The sequence below is a fragment of the Pristiophorus japonicus genome, chromosome 5 (genome assembly GCF_044704955.1).
Source record: "Pristiophorus japonicus isolate sPriJap1 chromosome 5, sPriJap1.hap1, whole genome shotgun sequence".
NCBI classification, from domain to species: domain Eukaryota; kingdom Metazoa; phylum Chordata; class Chondrichthyes; family Pristiophoridae; genus Pristiophorus; species Pristiophorus japonicus.
The window spans coordinates 76,163,888-76,188,004 of NC_091981.1; the positions used below are offsets into that span (position 1 = coordinate 76,163,888).

Genomic DNA, 24,117 nt, shown 5'->3' on the forward strand with positions numbered 1-24,117 from the left:
ACAGGAGTATTATGAGATATAAAATTTGACACCAAGTAGCAATTAGCGCAGGTGACCAAAAGCTTGGTCAAAGAGGTAGATTTTAAGGAGCAAGGGGGAAAGAGCAGCGGAGAGGTTTATGCAGGGAGTTCCAGAGCTTGGGGCCTAGGCAACAGAATGCACGGCCACCAATGGTTGAGCGATTACAATCAAGGATGCTGAGGAGCGCAGACATCGCATGACTCCCTTCAGATGCTTATGGAGGGAATCACAGTACACAGGGAGGTTCTCTTCCATTTAAATGGACAAAAGAGACCTCACCAGGAGATCAAAGCAGCCTGGTTGCACATTGCACATGAGGCACGAGCAAGGATGTCGTCTGGAGGAGCTGGCTGTGGTGGCACAAACCTTCCACTGATCTCAGTAGATCATGAACCATTACTGCAAAGCCACACTCAACCTCATCCTGCTGTGCCATTCATCATATCCCCATCACTCTGCCTTCCCTACTCTATCCCTGCACACCTTTGCACCTCTATCCATCCCTACATTCAGTTCCCCATTTCACTAGCCACCCCTTACACTCCCCCTCATCCAATCATGCCAACTAACAACACAAGTGTCGGCAGTTGGGTCTTTTAGCCAATGTTCGTGTATAGTTAATGTTGATGTGTTGTCAAACATTGAAATCTTTATTTTCAGGACTTTGCGTCTTGGATAAATTTGTGAGCACCTTTGGAAGTGGCTTTAGTGAGTTGTAGTGAATGGTGAGACAAAAGGATACTCCCCTTTGTAGAGCTAGTCAAGATTGTAAATGGAAAAGAAAATGTAAATCTCCCTTGGGAGAGGCCCAAGATGAGTGTGAAAGGAATGGGTTAGACATTGCAGGGATGCCTTTTGGATTTGGTGTGGGGTGGTGCAAACCTGGCACATCACATGGCCGTCAGTGTATACAGTGTGAAGTGAAGTAAATGTAGTCATGGTGAGGCCATCACTGGCCTCCTGGGCAGCAATGAGGTCGGTATTAATGCCCTCTGTACTGTATAGGATCAGGTGATTGCGGAGGAGGTTAGTGGTGGTGATGCTGGTGTGTTTAGTGATGTTGGGTGATCGTGATGGGATTCTAAGGACTGAGCTGAGATTTTTTTCAAGGGCACAAATGCTGCTGGAATAGATGGACGGTGAGGTTGAGATGATGGGTGAGAGGTTGCTCCAAGGAGGTGAAGTGAATGGCGAGTTCACTGCAAACATATCCAAAGTGCATACAACACACACATCTTTTCCAAAACCTGAAGGCTTCATCATCTGACATTGTAAAGTGAACAACTGTGAAATAAGAACATAATCAATAGGAGCATGAGTAGGCCATTTGGTCCCTTGAGCCTGCTCTGCTATTCAATAAGATCATGGCTGATCTGATCATGGACTCAACTCCACTTCCCTGCCTGCTCCCCATAACCCTTTATTCTCATCGCTCAAAAATCTGTCTATCTCCGCCTTAAATATATTCAATCACCGAGTCTCCACAGCACTCTGGGGCAGAGAATTCCATCGATTTACAGCCCTGTGAGAAGAAATTCCTCCTTATCTCAGTTTTAAATGGTGGCCCCTTATTCTATGCCTAGTTTTAGTTTCTGCTATGAGTGGAAATATCCTTTCTGCATCCACCTTGTTGAGCCCCTTCATTATCTTACATGTTTCGATAAGATCACCTCTCATTCTTCTGAACTCCAATGAGTAAAGGCCTAACTTACTAAACCTATCTTCATAAATCAACCTCCTCATCTCCGGAATCAACCTAGTGAACCTTCTCTGAACAGCATCTAATGCAAGTATATCCAAGGAGACCAAAACTGTACGCAGTACTCCAGGTGTGGCCTTACTAATATCCTATATTAATTGTAACAGGACTTCTCTGCTTTTATACTCTATCCCCCTTGCAATAAAGGCCAACATCCATTTGCCTTCCTGATTACTTGATGTACCTGCATACTAACTTTTTGTGTTTCATTCACAAAGACCCTCATGTCTCTCTGTACTGCAGCACTTTACAATTTGAGATCTGTTCTCTTATCCGTCCGATTATATACCCGGACATTTTCTTTGCTCTCTTTACTGGTGCAGCTACACCATAATGCTGATGGTTTCAGTGAGCTGTCCACAAGTATGCCCCGATCCAGGTCCTGTGTTGTGTCCTGCAGCATAACAACATTTAGCTAATACTCCCACTACAGACTCCCTTTCCCCAATATTGTCATTCAGCATTTACCCACAGTAAACAACACGTGTTTCATGCACAAGGACCCACAGGTCCCTCTGAATTGTAGCAATTTGCAATTTTTCTCCATTTATATTATAATTTGCTTTTCTGTTTTTTTTCTGCCAAAGTGGATTAACTTCACATTTTCTCACATTATGCTCCATCTGCTAAATTTTTGCCTGTCTATATCCCTTTGCAGATTATTTGTGCCCTCCTCACAATTTGCTTTCCCACCCATCTTTGTATCATCAGCAAATTTGGCAACATTATTCTCGGTCCCTTCATCCAAGTCATTAATATAGATTGTAAATAGTTGAGGACCCGGCACACCACTAGGCACTGTTTGCCAACCGGAAAATGACCCATTTATCCCAACTCTCTGTTTTCTGTTAGCATCATAAGAGGATTGGCTAACTAATATATTACCTCCAACCCCATGAACTTTTATCTTATGCAGTAATCTTTTATGTGGCACCTTAGAGAATGCCTTCTGAAAATCCAAATACACCACATCCACTGGTTCCCCCCTTATCCACCCTGCTCGTTACATCCTCAAAGAACTCTAGCAAATTTGTCAAACATGATTTCCCTTTCATAAAACCATGTTGACTCTGCTTGATTGAATGATGCTTTTCCAAATGTCCTGCTACTGCTTCCTTAATACTGGACTCCAGCATTTTCCCAACGATAGATGTTAGGCTAACTGGTCTATAGTTTCCTGCTTTCGGTCTGCCTCCTTTTTTAAATAGGGACGTTACATTTACAGTTTTCCAATCTGCTGGGACTGCCCCAGAATCCAGGGAATTTTGGTACATTACAACCAATGCATCCACTATCTCTGCAGCCACTTCTTTTAAGACCCTAGAATGTAAGCCATCAGGTCCCGGGAACTTGTCTGCCTTTAGTCCCATTATTTTACCGAGTACTATGTCATTAATAGCAATTGTATAAAGACCCTCCCTCCCTATAGCCCTTTGATTATCCACTATTGGGATGTTTTTAGTGTCTTCTACCGTGAAGACCGATACAAAATATTTGTTCAACGTGTCTGCCATTTCCCTGTTCTCCATTATTAATTCCCCAGTCTCATCCTCTAGGAGACCATAATTTGCTTTAGCTACTCTTTTTTCCTTTTTATGTACCTGTAGAAACGCTTACTATCTGTTTTTATATTTCGTGCTAGTTTACTCTCATAATCTATCTTCCCCCTCTTCTTTTTTTAGTTTTTTGCTGGCTTTTAAAAGTTTCCCAATCGTCTGGCCTCCCACTAGTCTTGGCCACATTGTATGCCCTTGTTTTCAATTTGATCCCATCCCTTATTTCCTTAGTTAGCCACGGATGGTTATCCCTTCTTTTGCAGTCTTTCCTTATTTTTGTTGCAAATTTATTAAATATCTCCTTAAATGTCTGCCACTGCTCATCAACCATCCCATAATTAAGTCTATTTTCCCAGTCCACTTCAGCCAACTCCTCCCTCATACCTTTTGTAGTCCACTTTATTTAAGCTTGGAACACTGGTTTGAGATCCAATTTTCTCATCCTCCAACTGAATTTGAAATTCAACCATGTCACTCATTCGTAGAGGATCCAACTGGAAAACTATCCCAGATACACTCTATGAACTCTTCAAGGCAACCCTGGCCAATTTGCTTTGTCCAATCAATATGAAGGTTAAAATCACCCATGATTATTGCCGTTCCTTTATTACAAACCTCCATTATTTCTTGATTTATACTCCGTCCAACAGTGTAGCTACTGTTAGGGGACATATAGACTACACCTGGTAGCTGTTATACCACTTCTGCAGCTGTCAACTAGCCAAAGCAATAGAGAGTCACTGAGAACCCGACACGCTTACCTAGCATGAAACCAGAGGGACAGCAAAGCTGTCAAAAGGTTGGTAAAATTGTAAGTGCTGCTCTTAACCATCTTAACTACCATTTAAGTACCTTTTAATTATGTAAATTACTTGTCCCACCGCTAGCTGTCGGGTCGGCTATCTGAAAGCTGACCTGACAGTTGAGAAACACACATGGAGGTGGGTTTATAGGCTGATCCCGACTCGCTGTCAATCAAAGCCTCCAAACCCGCACTCACAGGGCTGAGAAGATTCTGGCCATTGTGCGGGAGAGTGATTGGCCAGGTAACTATTTTTGTGCCTTTAACATTTAGAATTTTCCCCTTCAGGCTTTTATCTACTTATGACTTTTTTTTCTCCAGTACCATTGACTGCTAAGCAGAATTTTCAGATTTGGGTAATAAAACGGGTGATAGCATATAGCTGTTATTTTTTGTGTAACGGCCAGTCGATACTCGATTGCCCATTTTATGTCCTAGTCAAAGTTGAAAGTTTTGCCTGTTGTGTGTACCTACCACCTAACTTATAAAACTCATGTAACTACATGTATCTCATTTACCCTATGCTATTCTTCAGTTGACAGGCCTGACATAGTGTACATAGGTAAAACAGTACATAATGGCTTGAATAATGTTAACACAAAGAGCTCACTACTGTATATCTGTCGAAGTCTGGGTTTTGCAACGCATAATTTAAATCAATATATTATAGTGGGGAACCCATAATGCGAGTTGCTGTGATGTCAATAAGCAGCCAATTAAAACGCAGAATTCTCACGAGCAAGGTAGTGGGTAAGCTCTTAAAATTCTAACTTAAAAAAAAATGATAGTGAGCACAAAACAAAGATTGGGGCTCTCACATGGGAAAAGGCAAACCTGAAAATAAAGATGAACACACCTTTTTTTTAAGTTTCTTAAACATTAAAATGGCACAAATTAAAATTAGGTTTTCAGGGCCATAACCTTTGTTTAGCACTGTTACACTGTTAAAACCCGTTGCACCTAATCCCTTTGGGTCTAACTTTTATTGGGAATTTAACTGCGTAATTACTGGGAAGAGCCGAAGTTTTCGCAGTTTCCATGATTTGAGAGACTTGACTGATTGCCGGCTCTATGTTGTGTTTGGGGAGGGGGCGGTGGGGGGAGAGGTGGATGCACAGCAAAGCCTGTGGAGGAGGCGTGAATGACAGATTGCAATTTCAGGACTACCGCATTAGTCTGCGCATGCGCTAAATCCTGAAGTTGGGTTCAGTTTCAAAGGCGAAATGACAGGGAACTGGCAGCTCCCGCCATCAGGACCGCAAATGCTGGACTATGGTCTCAATAGTAGAAAGTGAACTGCAGGAAAGATGCATAAACATTAGTAATAAAGTTCCTCTGTGATAAAACAAATAACACAGAAACAGACTAAACAATCTAATCTTAAAAAAAGCAAACAGAGAGAGATGGTGTTTCTACCACAGCAGGGTAAGTAACTGCTTAGGTTAGCAGTCCCATGATGTGCCTGGGCATTTGATAGCCATCCAAGTGAGAAAGTCCCATTGCAGCTATAGGAAGCTAATACCACTTTATTAACATGAACTTGTATATCTGTTGGATTGAAATATTTTCTCGGAGATTTTCCAAGAGCCTCACCACTGGTTGGTGCTCATGCAGCAGTCGGCTTATTGGAACATTGCAGCCAGTAGAATGCCATTTGCTGTGAGCTTTCTGCTGCATGTTCTGTCCCACCAGTGGTGTCGGGATCCTTGGGAAAACATTGGGCCCTAGTTTGGTCGCCTTACCGCTGGCTGCCGCCAAGTTTTCTCGGCGGTCTCCATGTTTTCTGGGCCCACTCCCCTCCGAGCGTGTTTGGTCAGGGCGGTTCTCTGCTCCAGTAGCAGAAGAGACTGCCGCGTGGAGGCAGGTCTTACCTGAACGGTAAGTATGAACACCTGCAAGAAAAGGTTAGTGCACTTCTTTTCTTCATTTCTTAATTTCTTTTGCAGGAATTTTGGTGGATGGGGTCCTTGAAGGATTTCCACCCCCGTCCCCTGGGCTCGACACACTCCTCGGCGTTACTTTGCCGAGGATCACAGTTGTCGCCCAGAATGTGACCTACCGTCTGCTGCTGCCCAGAATCTGCGTGTAAGGCCCATTTTTTTCAGCAGACGGTTTTTTCCACATTTTTCCACCAAACTTGCACCAAAGTACCATCAGGATCTTAGCAGTCCTTTTGATGGTACTTGGGCGGAACTTAGGTTTGACCAAACTCAGGTCCTCTGTCCTTAACCTTATACTTCGAGCTGAGGTATGTTAAACTGCATTGTGATATTGTCTAACTTAAATTTCTCCTATTTCCCCAGTTATGTTTTGTTGTGTTCTGGACTCCACATCTGTCGGAGAAAATTCTGGTTAACCTGATAGGTGTGAATTTTGCTTTTGCTGAGCTCTGCGTGATTCCGCTGCGAATCTTCTCTTTCTTCCCTTTCCCAGGTATGAAGCTTTATTAAAAGTAAGCCTCAACATTCAAGAGATGTTGTATTTGGTTAACTACTAGGTATCCTCACTGGCATTCTATCTTAGAGATGCCTACAAAGCATTTGTTGGTTTAGATAAGTGTCATGCTGTAGCAACAATGGGAGAAATACACAATTAGATGCAGTTACTCGGCTTCCCTTTGTATCCTGACTATTGTTTAATATTCATCAGTCACGTACACCTGCTTCATGAGTGTACAACTTCTTCAGGATGTTGCTAGAGGACATTAGAATGGAAAGCAAAAGCTAAGGAAAATATTAAGTATCCCATTCTGTTCATGGAGCTCCTAACATACCTTGAAAGGTCATTCAAAATTCCTCTTACAAAGATGTATATAGAGTCAAGAGGATCATTGAATACCAAAAAAGTGCCACAAATATCCCAGTCACCACTCCCATAAGAAACAAATGGGGTGAAATTCCTCCTGTTAAATTTACTGAAAGTTGTTACCCTGTATTACTATTTGAGTAGAAATATTGGCAGGAGGGAGTTTTATCCAATGATTACAGTAGTCCAACCAACGTGATAGAAACACAGAAAGATAGAAAATAGGTGCAGGAGTCGGCCATTCGGCCCTTCGAGCCTGCACCACCATTCAATATGATCATGGCTGATCATGCAACTTCAGTACACCATTCCTGCTTTCTCTCCATACCCCTTGATCCCTTTAGCTGTAAGGGCCATATTCAAAAGGCCTCTTTTGAATATATCTCAACTGGCCTCAACAACTTTCTGTGGTAGAGAAATCCATAGGTTCACAATTCTGAGTGAAGAAGTTTCTCCTCATCTCAGTCCTAAATGGCTTACCCCTTATCCTTTAGACTGTGACCCCTGGTTCTGGACTTCCCAAACATTGGGAACATTCTTCTTGCATCTAACCTGTCGAATCCCGTCAGAATTTTATGTTTTTATGAGATTCCCTCTCATTCTTCTAAATTCCAGTGAATATAAGCCTAGTCGATCCAGTCTTTCTTCATATGTCGTCCTGCCATCCCAGGAATCAGTCTGGTGAACCTTCGCTGCACTCCCTCAATAGCAAGAATGTCATTCCTCAGATTAGGAGACCAAAACTGTACACCATATTCAAGGTGTGGCCTCACCAAGTCCCTGTACAGCTGCAGTAAGACCTCATTGCTCCTATACTCAAATCCTCTTGCTATGAAGGCCAACATGCCATTTGCAGCAAAGGTTCACCAGACTGATTCCTGGGATGGCGAGACTGACATATCAAGAAAGTCTGGATCAACTGGGCTTGTTTTCACTGAAGTTCAGAAGAATGAGAGGGGATCTCATAGAAATGTTTAAAATTCTGACTGGTTTAGACAGGTTAGATGCAGGAAGAATGTTCCCATTGTTGGGGAAGTCCAGAACCAGAAGTCACAGTCTAAAGGGGTAAGCCATTTAGGACTGAGATGAGGAGAAACTTCTTCACTCAGAGTGGTGAACCTGTGGAATTCTCTACCACAGGAAGTTGTTGAGGCCAATTCACTAAATATATTCAAAAAGGAGTTAGATGTAGTCCTTGCTACTAGGGGGATCAAGGGGTATGGCGAGAAAGCAGGAATGGGGTACTAAAGTTGCATGTTCAGCCATGAACTCATTGAATGGCGGTGCAGGCTCGAAGGGCCGAATGGCCTACTCCTGCACTATTTTCTATGTTTCTATGTTTACTGCCTGCTATACCTGCATGGCACCTTTCAATGACTGATGTACCATGACACCCAGGTCTCGTTGTACCTCCCCTTTTCCTAAACTGTCACCATTCAGATAATATTCTGCCGTCCTGTTTTTGCCACCAAGGTGGATAACATCACATTTATCTACATTATACTGCATCTGCCATGCATTTGCCCACTCACCTAACCTGTTCGTCACCCTGCAGCCTCTTAGCATCCTCCTCAGAACTCTCACAGCCACCCAGCTTAGTGTCATTTGCAAACTTGGAGATATTACACTCAATTCCTTTGTCTAAATCATTAATGTATATTGTAAATAGCTGGGGTCCCAGCACTGAACCTTGCGGTACCTCACTAGTCACCGCCTGCCATTCTGAAAAGGACCCGTTTATTCCTACTCTTTGTTTCCTGTCTGCCAACCAGTTCTCTATCCAAGTCAATACATTACCCCCAATACCATGTGCTTTAATTTTGCACACTAATCTCTTGTGTGGGACCTTGTCAAAAGCCTTTTTGAAAATCCAAATACACCACATCCACTGGTTCTCCCTTGTCTACTCTACTAGTTACATCCTCAAAAAATTCTAGAAGATTTGCCAAGCATGATTTCCCTTTCATAAATCCATACTGACTTCCCCTGATGAGCCATCTCCCCCAGTAGTATCCAAAGTGGTATATCTTTTGGAGAGAGATGACCGCAGGGGACCCCTACACAATCTTCCTCCTACTGCTTTGCCTGATGATCACCCATTCCTATCTGACTTTGTAACCTTTACCTGAGGTGTGACCAACTCATTAAACGTGCTATTCACGACATCCTCAGCATCGCGGATGCTCTAGATTGAATCCATGCGCAGCTCCAGTGCCGCAATGCGGTCTGACAGAAGCTGCAGCTGGATACACTTCCTGCACACACAGTAGTCAGGGACACTGGAAGTGTCCTTGATTTCCCACATAGCACAGGAGGAGCATGACACTGGTCTGGGCTCTCCTGCCATGACGTAACCCTTAAATTAACTTAATTTGGCAACAATGCCAAAGGTTTCTTACCAAAAGGAAAAAAATAGAATACTTACCAATCCATCAGCCAATCACTTACCCACGTGGCTGTGACTTCACATTTCGATTTTGATTTTTTTAAAAACTTTTTGTCCCTGCACCAGCTGGCTCCTCCGATTCTCGGGCCCCTTTTATGGGCCTCTCGAATCTCCTGCTCCTGTGGCTCTTCCGACTCTCGGGGGTCCCTTTTATGGGCCCCTCGATCCTCCCGCTTCTCCGACTCTCGGGCACCTATCCTAACATTCAACTACCCTAATATTAACTAGGATAGAATTATTGTGAAAGGCATACAGGGTGCAAAATTCCTAAAATGCATTCAGGAGAACTTTTTTTTTGCCAGTATGTAGCAAGCGCAACAAGGGAGTGGCAGGTTAGTTTTAGGGAATGAAACTAGGCAGGTGGAAGGGGTATCAGTGGGAGAGCATTTTGATGCTAGTGATCATAATTCAGTTAGATTTGGGGTAGTTATGGAAAAGGATGAAGATAGACCAGAAATAAAAGTTCTCAATTTGGGAAAAGCCAATTTTGCTAAGCTGAGATGGGATTTAGCCAAAGTGGACTGGAAACAGCTACTTGAAGGTAAATCAGTTTCAGAACACTGGGAGCCATTCCAAGAGCAGATCCTGAGTGTTCAGAGCAAGTATGTCCCCTTAAAGAAAAAGAATGGGACTAACCAATCTAGAGCCCCCGGGATGTCAAGGGGCATACAGGGTAGGATAAAGAGAAAAAGTGAGGCTTATAACAGATACTGAGGGCTCAATACTGCAGAAACTCTAGAGGGGTATAGAAAGTGCAGGGGTGAAATTAAAAAGGAAATTAGGAAAACAGAGAGTCTGAAAGCTTTTTGGCAAGTCAAGGAAAATGCAAAGATGTTTTTATAAATACATTAAGAGCAAGAGGATAACTAAAGAAAGAGTAGGACCAATTAGAGACCATAAAGGTAATGCGTGTGTGGAGACGGAAGACTTGGTTTCGTTCTTAATGAATACTTTTGTGTCTGTTTTCACAAGAGAGGGATGATGCAGACATTACAATCAGGGAGGAGTGTGGAATATTAGATGAAATAAACATAATGAGAGAGTAAGTATTAAGGGGCTTAGCAGCTTAGAAAATGGATAAATCACAAGCCCTGATGAAATGTATCCCAGGCTGTTAAGAGAAGCTAAAGAGGAAATAGCAGAGGCTCTGACCATTATTTTCCAATCCTCTCTGGCTGCAGGTATGCTGGAGGACTGGTAACATTGTATCTTTTATTTAAAAAGGGAGAAATGAATCGGCTGAGTAATTACAGGGACAGGATAAATCTTCATTTAGAAAGACACTGATTAATCGAGGACAGTCAACATGGATTTGTTAAGGGAAGATTGTGTCTGACTAACTTGATTGAATTTTTTGAGGAGGTAACAAGGAGGGTCGATGAGGCTAGTGAGTTTGATGTGTGTGTGGATTTTAGCAAGGCTTTTGATAAAGTCCCACATGGCAGACTGGTCACGAAAGTGAAAGTCCATGTGATCCAAGGCAAAGTGGCAAGTTGGATCTAAAATTGGCTCAGAAGAAAGAAGCAAAGGGTAATTGTTGATGGATGTTTTTGTGACTGAAAGGCTATTTCCAGTGTGGTTCTGCAGGGCTCTACTAGGTCCCTTGCTTTTTGTGGTATATATCAATGATTTAGACTTTTTTAATATAGGGGGTAGGATTTTGTAGATGATACGAAAATTGGCTGCGTGGTTGATGAAGGAGAAAGCTGTAGACTGCAGGAAGATATCAATGAACTGGTCAGCTGGACAGAACAGTGGCAAATAGAATTCAATCCAGAGAAGTGTGAGGTAATGCATTTGACGAGGGCTAACAAGGCAAGGGAATACACATTAAATGGTAGGACACTGAGAAGTGTAGAGGAACAAAGGGACCTGAAGGTAGCAAGCAAGGTAGATAAGGTGGTTAAGGCGGCATATGGAATACTTGCCTTTATTAGCTGAGGTACAGAATACAAGAGCAAGGGGGTTATGCTTGAACTGTATAAAACACTAGTTAGGCCACAGCTAGAGTACTGCATGCAGTTTTGGTCACCACATTACAGGAAAGATGTGATTGCACTAGAGAGGGTACAGAGGAGATTTACGAGGATGTTGCCTGGACTGGAGAATTTTAGCTATGAGGAAAGATTGGATAGGCTGTTTTTTTCCCTTTGGAACAGAGAAGGCTGAAGGGAGACCTTATCGAGGTGCATATCTAGGTTCCCTCAATTATAGAGTGGATAGGAAGGACGTATTTTCCTTAGCAGAGGGGTAAACAAGGGGGAATAGATTTAAAGTAATTGGTACAAGGTTTAGAAGGAATTTGAGGGGAAATGTTTTCACTCAGGGTGATGGCTGCCTGAAAGGGTGGTAGAGGCAGAAACCCTCACCACATTTAAAAAATGAAGTGCTGTAACCTACAAGGCTACAGACCAAAAGCTGGAAAATGGGATTTGGCTGGATAGCTCTTTCTATCATTATGAGTTGGGGTTTTACTGTTGGAACATTCAGTGACCCACTAAAGCATATTCTGTTAATCATATGACAAATCTTAAAACCATTTGGACCATTTCAAAAAAAATGTAGTGTTTTTAAAGTTGGATATTTACTCCCTTCCACAGAGGCAGGGAAGGACCTGAATAATTGGATTTTATTGATTGGGTTACTGGCCAGCATGATTTGGACTTCTGACACATATACTTAGCAGTTCCTGGGTCACTTTACCACCTTTTCCTATTAAAATCTAGTTTGTGTAATGGCTGCATTTATATTGTAGAATGCAGCTAGCTATAGGTCCAACTTCGATATCTGCTGTAATGGAAATGAAGCAGGTGCTACTGCCTTTGGAGATATGGAGCACCAGCTCAAGAGGCTTTTTGTTTTTTCTCCCATTGGTAAACATAAACCAGCTAATTTTATGTCCCCCTGGCAGACTGAGCCCAACTACTTAGGATAGCAATTGTTGGCTTGTACAGATTTTCCTGAGCCACTGAAGAAGGTCTACTTCCAGTAAACTAAAGTCTTCTCTTTAAAACAAACTGCAGGTGCACAGTTGTTTTTGTGCTGCTAGCTGTACTCTGGAATCTGCTCGTAAATGTAATTCCAAAGTACAAGCAGCCAAGAATCTCGCCTGCAATATAATTCTAGAGTAGCGGCAGCCAAGATAAACAAAACAGCTTCTCTTTTGAAGTGTTTCTGTAAAATCGAGATGTCGTGTAAGAGTTGCTGATTGTGCAAGTTGAAATATATAAAGTTGAAACTCTGTTTTGTCTGATCACGCTCCTGTGAAGTGCCTAGTAACATTTTTACTACAATAAAGGCGCAATATAAATACAAGTTGTTGTGTGATCCTTCCCTGGTGCCCCTCCCCCCGCTATGGTTCCTATCTCGGTTCCCTTAAGTCCAAGTGGCGCAGACTTGAACTTTTATGGCTGACTACTGCTTTAGCCGTTCATTGCCGGATCTGGCTGGATCCTATAAAACTCTATCAAGTTCTCCTCTGCTAAAACTGCTCACTATTCCAGGATCATCCTCGGATGGCTTCTCCACCAATACTTCTTAAACCCCTCTCCCCTGCCCTCTCCTCTCCAACAAGTGTGAGGAACTCCTGGATTTCTTTGTCACTAAGATTGAGATCATACATTCAGCTGCCTCTACTGCTTCTCTCACTTCCCCTAGTCTATCAGACAAAATTCACTGGGTTCTCCTGTCTTAGCCCTGAACTCGCATCTTTCTCTAGTTTTTCCCCTATCTCCCCTCATGCTCTCTCTGAGCTCAACTTGCCCATGAGACCCATCTCCTGCTCCCTTGACTCTATTCCCAATAAACTTTCCTTCTTGTCCCCCATGTTAGCTGATATATTAATAATGATATAACGAATGGCTTGGAGGTAGGAAGCAAAGGGTAATGATTGATGGATGTTTTTGTGACTGGAAGGATGTTTCCAGTGGGGTTCCGCAGGGCTCAGTACTGGGTCCCTCGCTTTAGATTTGAATTTAGGGAGTATGATTTAAGAAGTTTGCAGACGACACTAAAATTGGCGGTGTGGTTGATAAAGTGGAAAGTCATGGGCTGCAGGAGGATATCAATCTACTGGTCAAGTGAGCAGAGCAGTGGCAAATGGAATTTAATTCAGAGAAGTATGAAGTGATGCACTTTGGGAGGGCTAATAAGAAAAGGGTATACACATTAAGCGGTTGGCTACTTAATAGTGTCGATGAACAAAGGAACCTTGGAGTGCTTGTCCATAGATCCCTGAAAGTAGCAGGCCAGGTGGATAAGATGGTTAAGAAGGCATACAGAATGCTTGCCTTTATTGGCCGAGGCATAGAATATAAGAGCAGGGAGATTATGCTTTAAATTGTATAATACTTTGGTTAGGCCACAGCTGGAGCACTGCATGCAGTTCTGGTCGCTGTATTATAGGAAGGACGTGATTACACTAGAGAGGGTGCAGAGGAGATTTACTAGGATGCTGCCTGGAGTGGAGAATCTTCGTTATGAGGACAGATTGGATAGGCTGGGTTTGTTCTCATTGGAACAGAGGAGGTTGAGAGGAGACCTCATTGAGGTGTACATTATATTGAGGGGCCTGGACATAGTGGATAGTAAGGGCTATTTCCATTGGTGGATGGGTCTATAACGAGAGGACATAGTTTTAAGGTGGTTGGTGGAAGTTTTAGAGGGGATTTGAGGGGTTGCTTCTTTACGCAGAGGGTTGTGGGGATCTAGAACTCGTTGCCTGGAAGAGTGGTGGATACAGAAATGCTCACCACTTTTAAGAGATGGTTGGATGGGCATTAAAGTGTCGTAACCTGCAGGGTTATGGACCTAGAGCTGGTATTTGGGATTAGACTGGATGATCTTTTGTTGGATGGCACAGATATAACGGTAAGTACTGCAGGGAATAGAATATGGCCAGGGTGATCTGGATGGGTCGGAGAGGAATTTTTCTCCCTAAATTAGCCTGGGTTTTTAATCTGGTTTTTGCCTCTCCCAGGAGATCACATGACTCCGGTTGGGGTGGAGTGTAGAATGTTTTCAGTATAAGGGGTGTCGCAGTTGTGTGAGGCGGACTGGTTGGGCTGGGTGCTCTTTGCCTTTCCACCATTGTTCATAGGTTTGTATGTAACCTTTAGGGCTGCTGACCAAGGGCCGTGCGGCTCTTTGTCGGCCGGCTCGGACACGATGGGCCGAAATGTGCTGTAAATTTCTATGTTGCTGTTAACAGTTACATCTCCTCAGATACTGTCCACCTCCCCTTCTACTCTGCCATCATCATCACTGCGCCAAGGAAACCCACCCTTGACCCCTCTGTTCTTGCAAACCATCACAACCATCTCCAACCTCCCTTTCCTCTCCATAGTCCTCGAACGTGTTGCATCCCAACTCCATGCCCATCTTTTCTGCGACTCAAAAGTGATACATTTTGGTAGGAAGAACGAGGAGAGCCAATATAAACTAAAGGGTACAATTCTAAAGTGGGTTCATGAACAGAGAGACCTGGGGTATATGTGCACAAACCGTTGAAGGTGGCAGAGCAGATTTCAGAAAGTGGTTTAAAAAAGTGGGATCCTGGGCTTCATAAATAAAGACATGGAGTACAAAAGCAAGGAAGTTATGGTGAACCTTTTATAAAATACTAGTTCGGCCTCAACTGGAGTATTGTATCCAATTCTGGGCACCGCACTTTAGGAAGGATGTGAAGGCCTTAGAGAGGGTGCAGAAAAGATTTCTGAGAATGATTCCAGTGATAGATAGTAACTTTAGATAGATTAGAGAAGCTGAGGTTGTTCTCCTTGGAGCAGAGTAGAATGAGAGGAGATTTGTTAGAAATGCTCAAAATCATGAGGGGTCTGGACACAGTAGATAGAGAAATTGTTCCCATTTGCGGAAGGGTCAAGAACTAGAGGACATAGGTTTAAGGTAATTGGCAAAAGAACCAAAGGCGACATGAGGAAGAACTTTTTTACACAGCGAGTAGTTAGGAGCTGGAATGCACTACCTGAAAGGGTGGTGAAGACAGACTCAATCGTGGCTCTCAAAAGGGAATTGGATCAGTACCTGAAGGAAAAACATTTGCAGAGCTACTGGGAAAGGCTGGGGGAGTAGGACTAGCTGAAAGTGCTCTTGCAGAAAGCTGGCACAGCCAAATGGCAGCCTCCTGTAACCATTCTATGATTCTATGACTCCATGTTTGAACCCCTCCAATTGGTTTCTGCCCTTACCACAGCAACGAAACAGTGCTTGTCAAAGTCACAAATGACATCCTGTGTGACTGACCGTGGTAAACTTTCCCTCCTTATCCTTTTCGACCTGTCTGCAGCCTGTTCACCACACCATCCACCTCCAACGCCTCTTGTCCGTTTTCCAGCTGGATGGGAATATCCTCGCCTGGTTCCATTCTTATCTATCCAGTCACAGCTTGAGAATAACCTGTAACGACTTCTCTCCTCTCTCTCCCACACCGTTGCCTCAGGAGTCCCACAAGGATCTATCCTTGGCCCCCTCCTATTTCTCATCTACAAGCTGCCCCTTTTAGGTTACAATAACCCCCAATGATTCAGTGCTACACTGGGTGGGGTGATGCCTTTATTAGATAGATAAAGTTGATATATTTTAACAAATATGTTGAGCAAACAATGGAGCACTCTTTCCACTTCTTTGGGTGTAAAGGATTGCCTAAGCATATCGTAATTTGAGTGGAGTGGAGCACCTGCCACCAGCTCAGTGAAACTCCAACGCTGCACGGGCTTGGAAAAGCCATAAGACAGCTCAAGAACAACAAGGCTACGGGAGCGGATGGAATCCCTGCTGAGGCACTAAAGTATGGCGGCGAGGCACTGTTGGCGTGGATACGTGACCTCATCTCTCTCCTCTGGAGGGAGGAGAGCATGCTGGGAGATCTCAGACGCAGTGATCGTCTTTTAAAAAGGGGACGTCCGACTGCGGCAATTAGAGGAATCTCCCTGCTATCAGCCACTGGGAAAGTTGTTACTAGAGTCCTCCTTAACCACCATCTCCCTGTGGCTGAGGCGCTCCTCCTGGAGTCACTGCGGATTTCATCCCCTACGGTGCACGACAGCTGCAGGAAAAATGCAGGGAGCAGCGCCGGCCCTTATACATAGCGTTCTTCGACCTTACAAAGGCCTTTTTCAACCGCGAGAGTCTATGGAACGTCCTCCTCCGTTTTGGATGCCACTAAAAGTTCATCAACATCCTCCACCTGCTCCACGACGACATGTAGGCCGTGATCCTTACCAACGGATCCATCACAGACCCAATCCATGTCTGGACCGGGGTCAAGCAGGGCTGCATCATCGCCCCAACCCTCTTCTCAATCTTCTTTGCTGCCATGCTCCACCTCAAGTCAGCAAGCTCCCCGCTGGAGTGGAACTAAACTACAGAACCAGTGGGAAGCTGTTCAACCTTCGCCATCTCCAGGCCAGGTCCAAGACCACCCCAACCTCTCGTCAGCTACAGTATGCAGACAACGCCTGTGTCTGCGCACATTCAGAGGCTGAACTCCAGGACATAGTCAACGTATTTACTGAGGCGTACGGAAGCATCGACCATATGCTAAACGTCCATAAGACATCCTCCACCAGCCTGTCCTCGCCGCACAGTACTGCCCCCCCAGTCAGCAAGATCCATGGCATGGCCCTGGACAACGTGGACCATTTCCCATACCTCGGGAGCCTCTTATCAACAAAAGCAGACATTGATGAGGAGATTCAACACCGCCTCCAGTGTGCCAGCGCAGCCTTCGGCCGCCTGAAGAAAAGTGTGTTTGAAGACCAGGCCCTCAAATCTACCACCAAGCTCGTGGTCTACAGGGCTGTAGTAATACCCACCCTCCTGTATGGCTGAGACATGGACCATGTACGGTAGACACCTCAAGTCGCTAGAGAAATACCACCAAATATGCCTCCGCAAGATCCTACAAATCCCTTGGGAGGACAGATGCACCATCATTAGCGTCCTCGACCAGGCCAACGTCCCCAGCATTGAAGCACTGACCACACTTGATCAGCTCCGCTGGGCAGGTCACATTGTTCGCATGCCAGACACAAGACTCCCAAAGCAAGAGCTTTATTCGGAACTCCTTCATGGCAAACGAGCCAAAGATGGACAGAGGAAACGTTACAAGGACACCCTCAAAGCCTCCCTGATAAAGTGCAACATCCCCACCGACACCTGGGAGTCCCTGGCCAAAGACCGCCCTAAGTGGAGGAAATGCATCCGGGAGGGCACTGACCGCCTCGAGTCTCATCGCCGAGAGCGTGCAGAAGACAAGCGCAGGCAGCGGAAAGAACGTGCGGCAAACCTGTCCCACCCTCCCTTACCCTCAACAACTGTCTTTCCCACCTATGGCAGGGACTGTGGCTCTCGTATTGGACTATTCAGCCACCTAAGGACTCATTCTAAGAGTGGAAGCAAGTCTTCCTCTATTCCGAGAGACTACCTATGATGATGATGAAGCATAGCACATCGAGAAAATTTGAGTGGAGTGGATGACACGGGCGTAATGGGACACACGTGACTTTCCATCCATTTAACTTTGCTCTGATGTGTTTCTACTCCATGCAGTAGCCTCTGTGGATTTGTAGAATTTGCCTGTGGAATACTGTAGTATAGCACACAAAATCAGACAGTAAAACAAAACTTTATACGGTAACTTGTTTAAAACTAATCCCAAAGCAAGAACATGTAGCTTACTGACTTAATTGTTCAGCGAGAATCAGTGTTCGTGGAACATCAGACATTAATCTGAATAAATTGCCCGTAATGGCTAAACTATTGAGAAATATTATGAATTTGTGTTTCTAGTACAGAGCATGACTCATTTTCACTCTTTTTTTTCCTTCCTTTCACCATTTCCATTCGGAGCCAAAGATAGGTGTGGTCACTCAGCTGACATTACTCTGATTTCTTGACCTCATACTCTGGTGGGGTCAGGAGTAAACTTCTGCTAAATCGCCCACTTGATGTAAAGCATCGGATCTGCGGATTTTCAGATCCTTAAAGTTATAGTTCATACACCATATCTGAAAAGGGCAACATAGGTCACTATATTTTGATTTTTGGCACATACTCAAAGGAAAATGGTCTGTGTTGAATATACCCGTATTGACCCAAACCTATAATGATGCAGAAATAGATTTTTTTTTTGTCTGTTTGAAACTAAAATGAAGATCTGTACTCCGAGTTTTAAAAAAAAAAATGTATCATTAATCTCACTCTCTCTTATACAGTTACAATTCGAGCACATTTAACTGGCTGGCTGATGACCTTGAAGAAGACTTTTGTACTGGCACCCAGTTCAGTGCTGAGGATAGTGCTTCTCATTACAAGTCTGATCGTGCTGCCTTATATGGGGTCAGTATCAATCGTGCTGTTGTTGGAATGTAATTCTTGGTGGCTGTTGACTTTGTGAAGAATTGTATATTTTCTGCTTTACATCAAATGGCTAGTTGTACTAGCCTAATGCTTGGTGTCAGCCATGGCTCAGTTGGTAGCACTCTCGCATCTGAGTCAGAAAGTTCTGGCTTTAAGTCCCACTCCAGAGACTTGAGCACAAAATCTAGGCTAACACTCGAGGTACTGTCAGATGAAATGTTAAACCGTGGCCCCATCTGGCCTCTTGGGTGGACATAAAAGATCCCATAGCACTATTTCGAAGAGCAGGCAAATTTTCCCTGGTGTCCTGGCCAATATGAGGGGCCTAGATAGAGTGGATAGGACGTCCCTATTTCTCTTAGAGGGGCCAACAACCAGGGGCATAATTTTAAAGTAATTTGTAGGAGGTTTAGAGGGGATTTGAGGGACAATTTCTTCACCCAGAGGGGGACTGGAACTCACTGCTTGAAAGGGTGGTAGAGGCAGAAACCCTCACCACATTTAAAAAGTACTTGGATGTGCACCTGAAGTGCCGGAACCTACATGACTACAGACCAAGAGCTGGAAAGTGGGATTAGGCTGGATAGTTCTTTGTTGGCCGAAATAGACTCCTTCCATGCTGTAAATTTCTATGATTCTTTCTTGACATCTCTTCGCTTCATTTGCACCATAAAGTAAAAAAGAAAGACTGCATTCACAAGCAACCCGACTCCAAGAAGACTTGATCCCGACGAGCCGGGGGCCGCTACCGGCCTCTCTCCGTCCACAGGCTAAGGCTCAATCAGAAGGACTTGGGCCCTGGAGCATTGTCGGAGAAAGAGTTCTTCCATAAGAGCATAAGAAGTAGGAGCAGGAGTAGGCCATTTGGCCCCTCGAGCCTGCTCTGCCATAAGATCATGGCTGATCTGATCATGGACTCAGCTCCACTTCCCTGCCCGCTCCCCATAACCCTTATCGCTCAAAAATCTGCTATCTCTGCCTTAAATATATTCAATGACCCAGCCTCCACAGCTGTCTGGGGCAGAGAATTCCACAGATTTACAACCCTCAGAAGAAATTTCTCCTCATCTCAGTTTTAAATGGGTGGCCCCTTATTCTGAGACTATGGGTTTAATTTTCCCCAAGCCTGTTTTCTGGCGTATTGCCAGAGTTACGCCCGTTTTTTAAGGCCAGAAATAATTTGCCAAAGTTTCCCCGATGTATAATTTGAATTTGGTGCCGCACAGCGTGTCCAGTTGCCTTGGGAGGGGTGGGGCGGTGGAGCCTGCTGTCTGCGCCGAAAAATGACGCTGCATCTTCTGTGCATACGCGGGGAAAAAAAAGTTGTTTTTGACGTCATTCCAATGGACAGTACAGCTCGGATTTAACAATCAGTCATTTTTGAAGAGCCACTTGTGTGTGTGCGAAGGAGTGCTGTGAGAGCCTTGGGAAAATCACAGCTGCAGCAATACAAGATGCAACGCAGTGCAAGGACCAAGAGTTTCTTACAGGAAGAAGTGGAGGCATTAGTTACTGTGATTGAGAACAGATGACAGGAGCTGGACACCAGCAGAGGCCTCTCAAAAGCTCCACCCAAAGAAATGAAGAAACACGAACCAAGTTGTAGAAGATTACTGCGCAATGATGACCACCACGTGATCTGGAGGCCAATGTAAAAAGAAATGGCAGGACCTTGGTCAAGTAATTAGTGTAAGTAATATTTTCATTTATTCACTGGAATTGTAAATGTGACCATCTGTATGTCCCACCTAGCAGAAAGATACCCCCTCTAAAAAGTTGCATTTTCAACTTTGCAGAGGAAGCTGGCACATATTAAAAGGGAAAGAACTCTAAACAGGAGGAGGCCCGGCAAATCTGCACGAACTGATATCCTTGGAAGAATCGCTGCTTTGATGGGTTCTGCCTGGAAAAAAGCAATCAGTACTGCACAAGCTGGGCCCACACTCGAGGGAGAGGGTAAGTCCTGCAAATTCATCTTGGTCCTTCAAATCAGCCTGCTGCCTGGCCTGCAATGTGTGAGCCTACTCATGCCACTCACCCTGCTTCCCCCCCCCCCCCCCCCCTCCTCTGCTGCTAACCATTTGACTCTTGTTATATTTTGCAGAACTTGAGGCCAACCCTGAGGATGCAGAAGAAGATTCAGACGTGGACGAGCCTGAAGAGAACATCTTCCAATCCAGATCGACATGGGGGTAGGGGAAGGGATGGAGCTGGATGAAGCTCCTACTATTGTACTGACTTTGGAGGAGGTGCCAATCCTGGAGGTGACAGCCCCTTCCGTGACGAGCGGTTTGAGTGTTGGTGGGACATTCCATGGTTTCACATCTTCCGAGGTTACAGGTCCCAGTGTTGGGGTGCAGTGAGGCACACCCAGGGTCCCACCGTCCCAGGCTGCTGGTCCCAGTGTTGGGGTGCAGTGAGGCACACCCAGGGTCCCACCGTCCCAGGCTGCTGGTCCCAGTGTTGGGGTGCAGTGAGGCACACCCAGGGTCCCACCGTCCCAGGCTGCTGGTCCCAGTGTTGGGGTACGAGCCACATCCGTGGGGAGGAGGGGAAGGAGAGTTTAACCGCGCTCTCCTGAGGTGCAGGATCTAACAGATATGGTTCAGATGATGTCATTGAGTGCGGAGAGCATTGACCTTACCCGATAACTCCTGGACGCCATCAGTGGGGTGAGTGATGAGCTAGCGGGACTGTCGGGAGGTGACATGAAAAATGGGAATGATATCCAGGACCATCAGTGAGGGAATAGTGGCCATTAGGGAGGGAATGTCAGAGATAGTGCAAACCACATCACTGACCATGAGGGAGGGAATGTTCACAGTTTTGCTCAACATAAGGGAGGGAATGTTGCAGGTCGTTGAGACACTGTCCGGGCACATGAGGGATGGCATGTTGGAGTTAGCTGCTGCAATAAGGGAACACACCCAGACCCTGCGTCCATTGACAGAATCAACTGTCACTCTCGCTCCAATCCCCACACCAGCCTCTGAAGAGCCCAAAGCCAGGCCCTCCAACTTGTCGCTTGACACCACCCCCGCCCCCCACATCCCCTTAAGAGGTGCGCAGTACCTGAGATGTTAGAAAGAATAATCTTGATATCAAGCCCAGAAACACTGTGCCACCGCCTGTGGGCAGGGGTAGTGGCGTGCCCAAGACCAAGCGCAGCAGGCGGTTATAGAATAAGGGGGATGAGAGATGGGTGTAGCCTTTCTTTGCTGCTGTTGTTATTGTTACTATTGTAACTGTTCTCAAATTAAAAATGTTGTAAGTTATGTACATTTACAAGTTTGTGATCTTAATGAGTGATCTTAAAGTAAAGTTTGAGACAAGAATAATTTTATTAAAGTTAAGTACATTGTAAACTTTTGAATAAAATATATTTTACATTAAAACTGAATCATATTCCATTAACACAGCTCCAAACAGTAAACATGTCCATGTGGAATAGTTGGCGCTGAGCCCTCGGGCATCAGTAAAGCGTTCATGATGAACTGCTGGTGCAAGGCTCGAGCAATCATTAAAAGGGCCCGACGGCCCGCCTTCCTCCGCTGTCGTGCTCCGGCCTCTGGCACTAGCATGGCTTCCTCTTCCTTGTCGTCATCTGCATCTTCCACATCATTATCATCAGCCACTCTCTCCGCAGGTGGGTCTTCCACTACCAGCTGCTGCTGCCTCATGTATGCTGCATGCCTTAGCCATCAACAGTGAACTGACCGACAATCTCGGGAGTACAACAAGTAGCCTCCGGAATGGTCCAGGCATCAGAAACGCTGTTTCAATATGCCAATGGTCCTCTCAATGATGCTGTGCGTCACAATGTGCGACATGTTGTATTCACGGTCAGCCTGTGTCCAGTTTACGCGTAGGGGCGTTATGAGCCAGATGGCCATACCCTTTGTCTCCCAGTAGCCAGCTCTGCCCTTCTGGTTGCTGCTGCTGAAACATGGCAGATATAACTCTCTCGCATAGGATGAATGCATCATGGGTGCTCCCAGGGTATCTTGCATCGACTGACATGATGTGATGCATGTCTTCACACACGAGCTGCATATTAATGGAGTGGAAGCCTTTTCTGTTCCTGTACATCTCAGAATCCTCAAAGGTGCTCGCAAGGGGATGTGGGTACAATCAATGCAGCCTTGTACCTTGAGGAAGCCAGCAATCCTGAAGAAGCCCATAGCCCTGTCATGGATTGCTTGGGTGGTCGTGGAGAACTTTATGAAGTAATTCCTATGCGCATACAGTGCAGCCGTCATCTGGCGAATGCAGACATGTGTTGATGTTGAGAAATGGCCCACACATCCCAGTTGTACTTGAAACGATCCGGAGGCATAGAAAAAGTGCAGCTGTAACCTTCACCTCAACTGACAAAGCAGTCCTCCTGATTAGGTCTGCTTTGACCAACTCTCAGATCTCACTTACAACTTCTTTGTGGAAACGCAGCCTTCTGACACAGTCTGCATCGCTCAGGTGGAGGCACGAACGCCTGTCTCGATATACCTGAGGTGGGTAAGGCCTCCTGCCTAGCACTCTACGGGCTCTGATGTTCCTGATGCGATGAAGTTGAATTAATTGTCTCCTATGTAGCACCGCAATGCAGAAGGCTCGCACAAGGTATGGCAGGTTGACAGTTTTCCTTTCCCCAAGGTCTTTATGGATGGATTGAGGTCTTGTGACTTCTCCCCTTCTCTCTCTCCCTCTGCCCCCCACCGCCCCATTCATTGCAGTCTTCAGTTCAGAAGGCATCTTGTTGCCCTGGCTCGAAGCCTTCCGATCGGCACCTCGATCTCTCCCCCTTAACTTTATTATTGATTTTGACACTGTTCTTGATTCCCTCCAAAATCTTCAATTTGCAAACAATGGTGTCTTTCAGCACCGATTTGTGAATGTGCACCGGTTTTCTTAAGTGCCCAGAAGGTTTTTCGGGAGTGGCCAAATACACCGACCTAGGAGGAAAAAATGTTGGCCAAACTACGAACAATTGAAAAAACCGGCGCAGACATGAGGGAACATGATGACATGATGTCAAAAAAAAACTGGCCTAGAAAAATCGTAATTAAATCAGTTAGGTCGGCGCAAATTGCAGGGGGAAACTTGGGGAAAAAAAATATGTTACCGTTTACTGTTAATGTGCCCATAGAAGGACTTTGGAATCCCTTTTATGTTGGCCGCCAATATATTCTCGTACTGTCTCTTTGGTCCTCTTCTTTGCTTTTTCACTTCTCTGTACTTTTTATATTCAGCCTGATTCTCCCTTGTATTATCAAGCGGACAACTGTCATACCAACTCCCCCCCCTCTTTTTATCTTCATGCTACTCTATTTAACTGTTTTAAAATAAAAAGGTT

The 24,117-nt window shown here is 44.9% G+C and overlaps 1 protein-coding gene and 1 long non-coding RNA gene across 7 annotated transcripts in view; both read left to right on the plus strand.

Annotated features, from left to right (window-relative positions):
- The window catches only part of ankhb (ANKH inorganic pyrophosphate transport regulator b), a 207,503-nt gene that overhangs the window by 171,000 nt on the left and 12,386 nt on the right, over positions 1 to 24,117 (plus strand). For all 6 annotated transcript variants that reach the window (XM_070880715.1, XM_070880717.1, XM_070880720.1 and 3 more), the window contains 2 exons: positions 6,442 to 6,571; positions 18,623 to 18,746. In XM_070880715.1, coding sequence (XP_070736816.1) covers positions 6,442 to 6,571; positions 18,623 to 18,746 — 254 coding nt within the window. The remainder of the gene's footprint in view (positions 1 to 6,441; positions 6,572 to 18,622; positions 18,747 to 24,117) is intronic.
- On the plus strand, positions 18,776 to 22,113 carry LOC139264374 (uncharacterized). Its single transcript, XR_011593331.1, has 3 exons — positions 18,776 to 20,456; positions 20,564 to 20,723; positions 20,872 to 22,113. It is a non-coding gene; the product is annotated as an uncharacterized lncRNA (long non-coding RNA).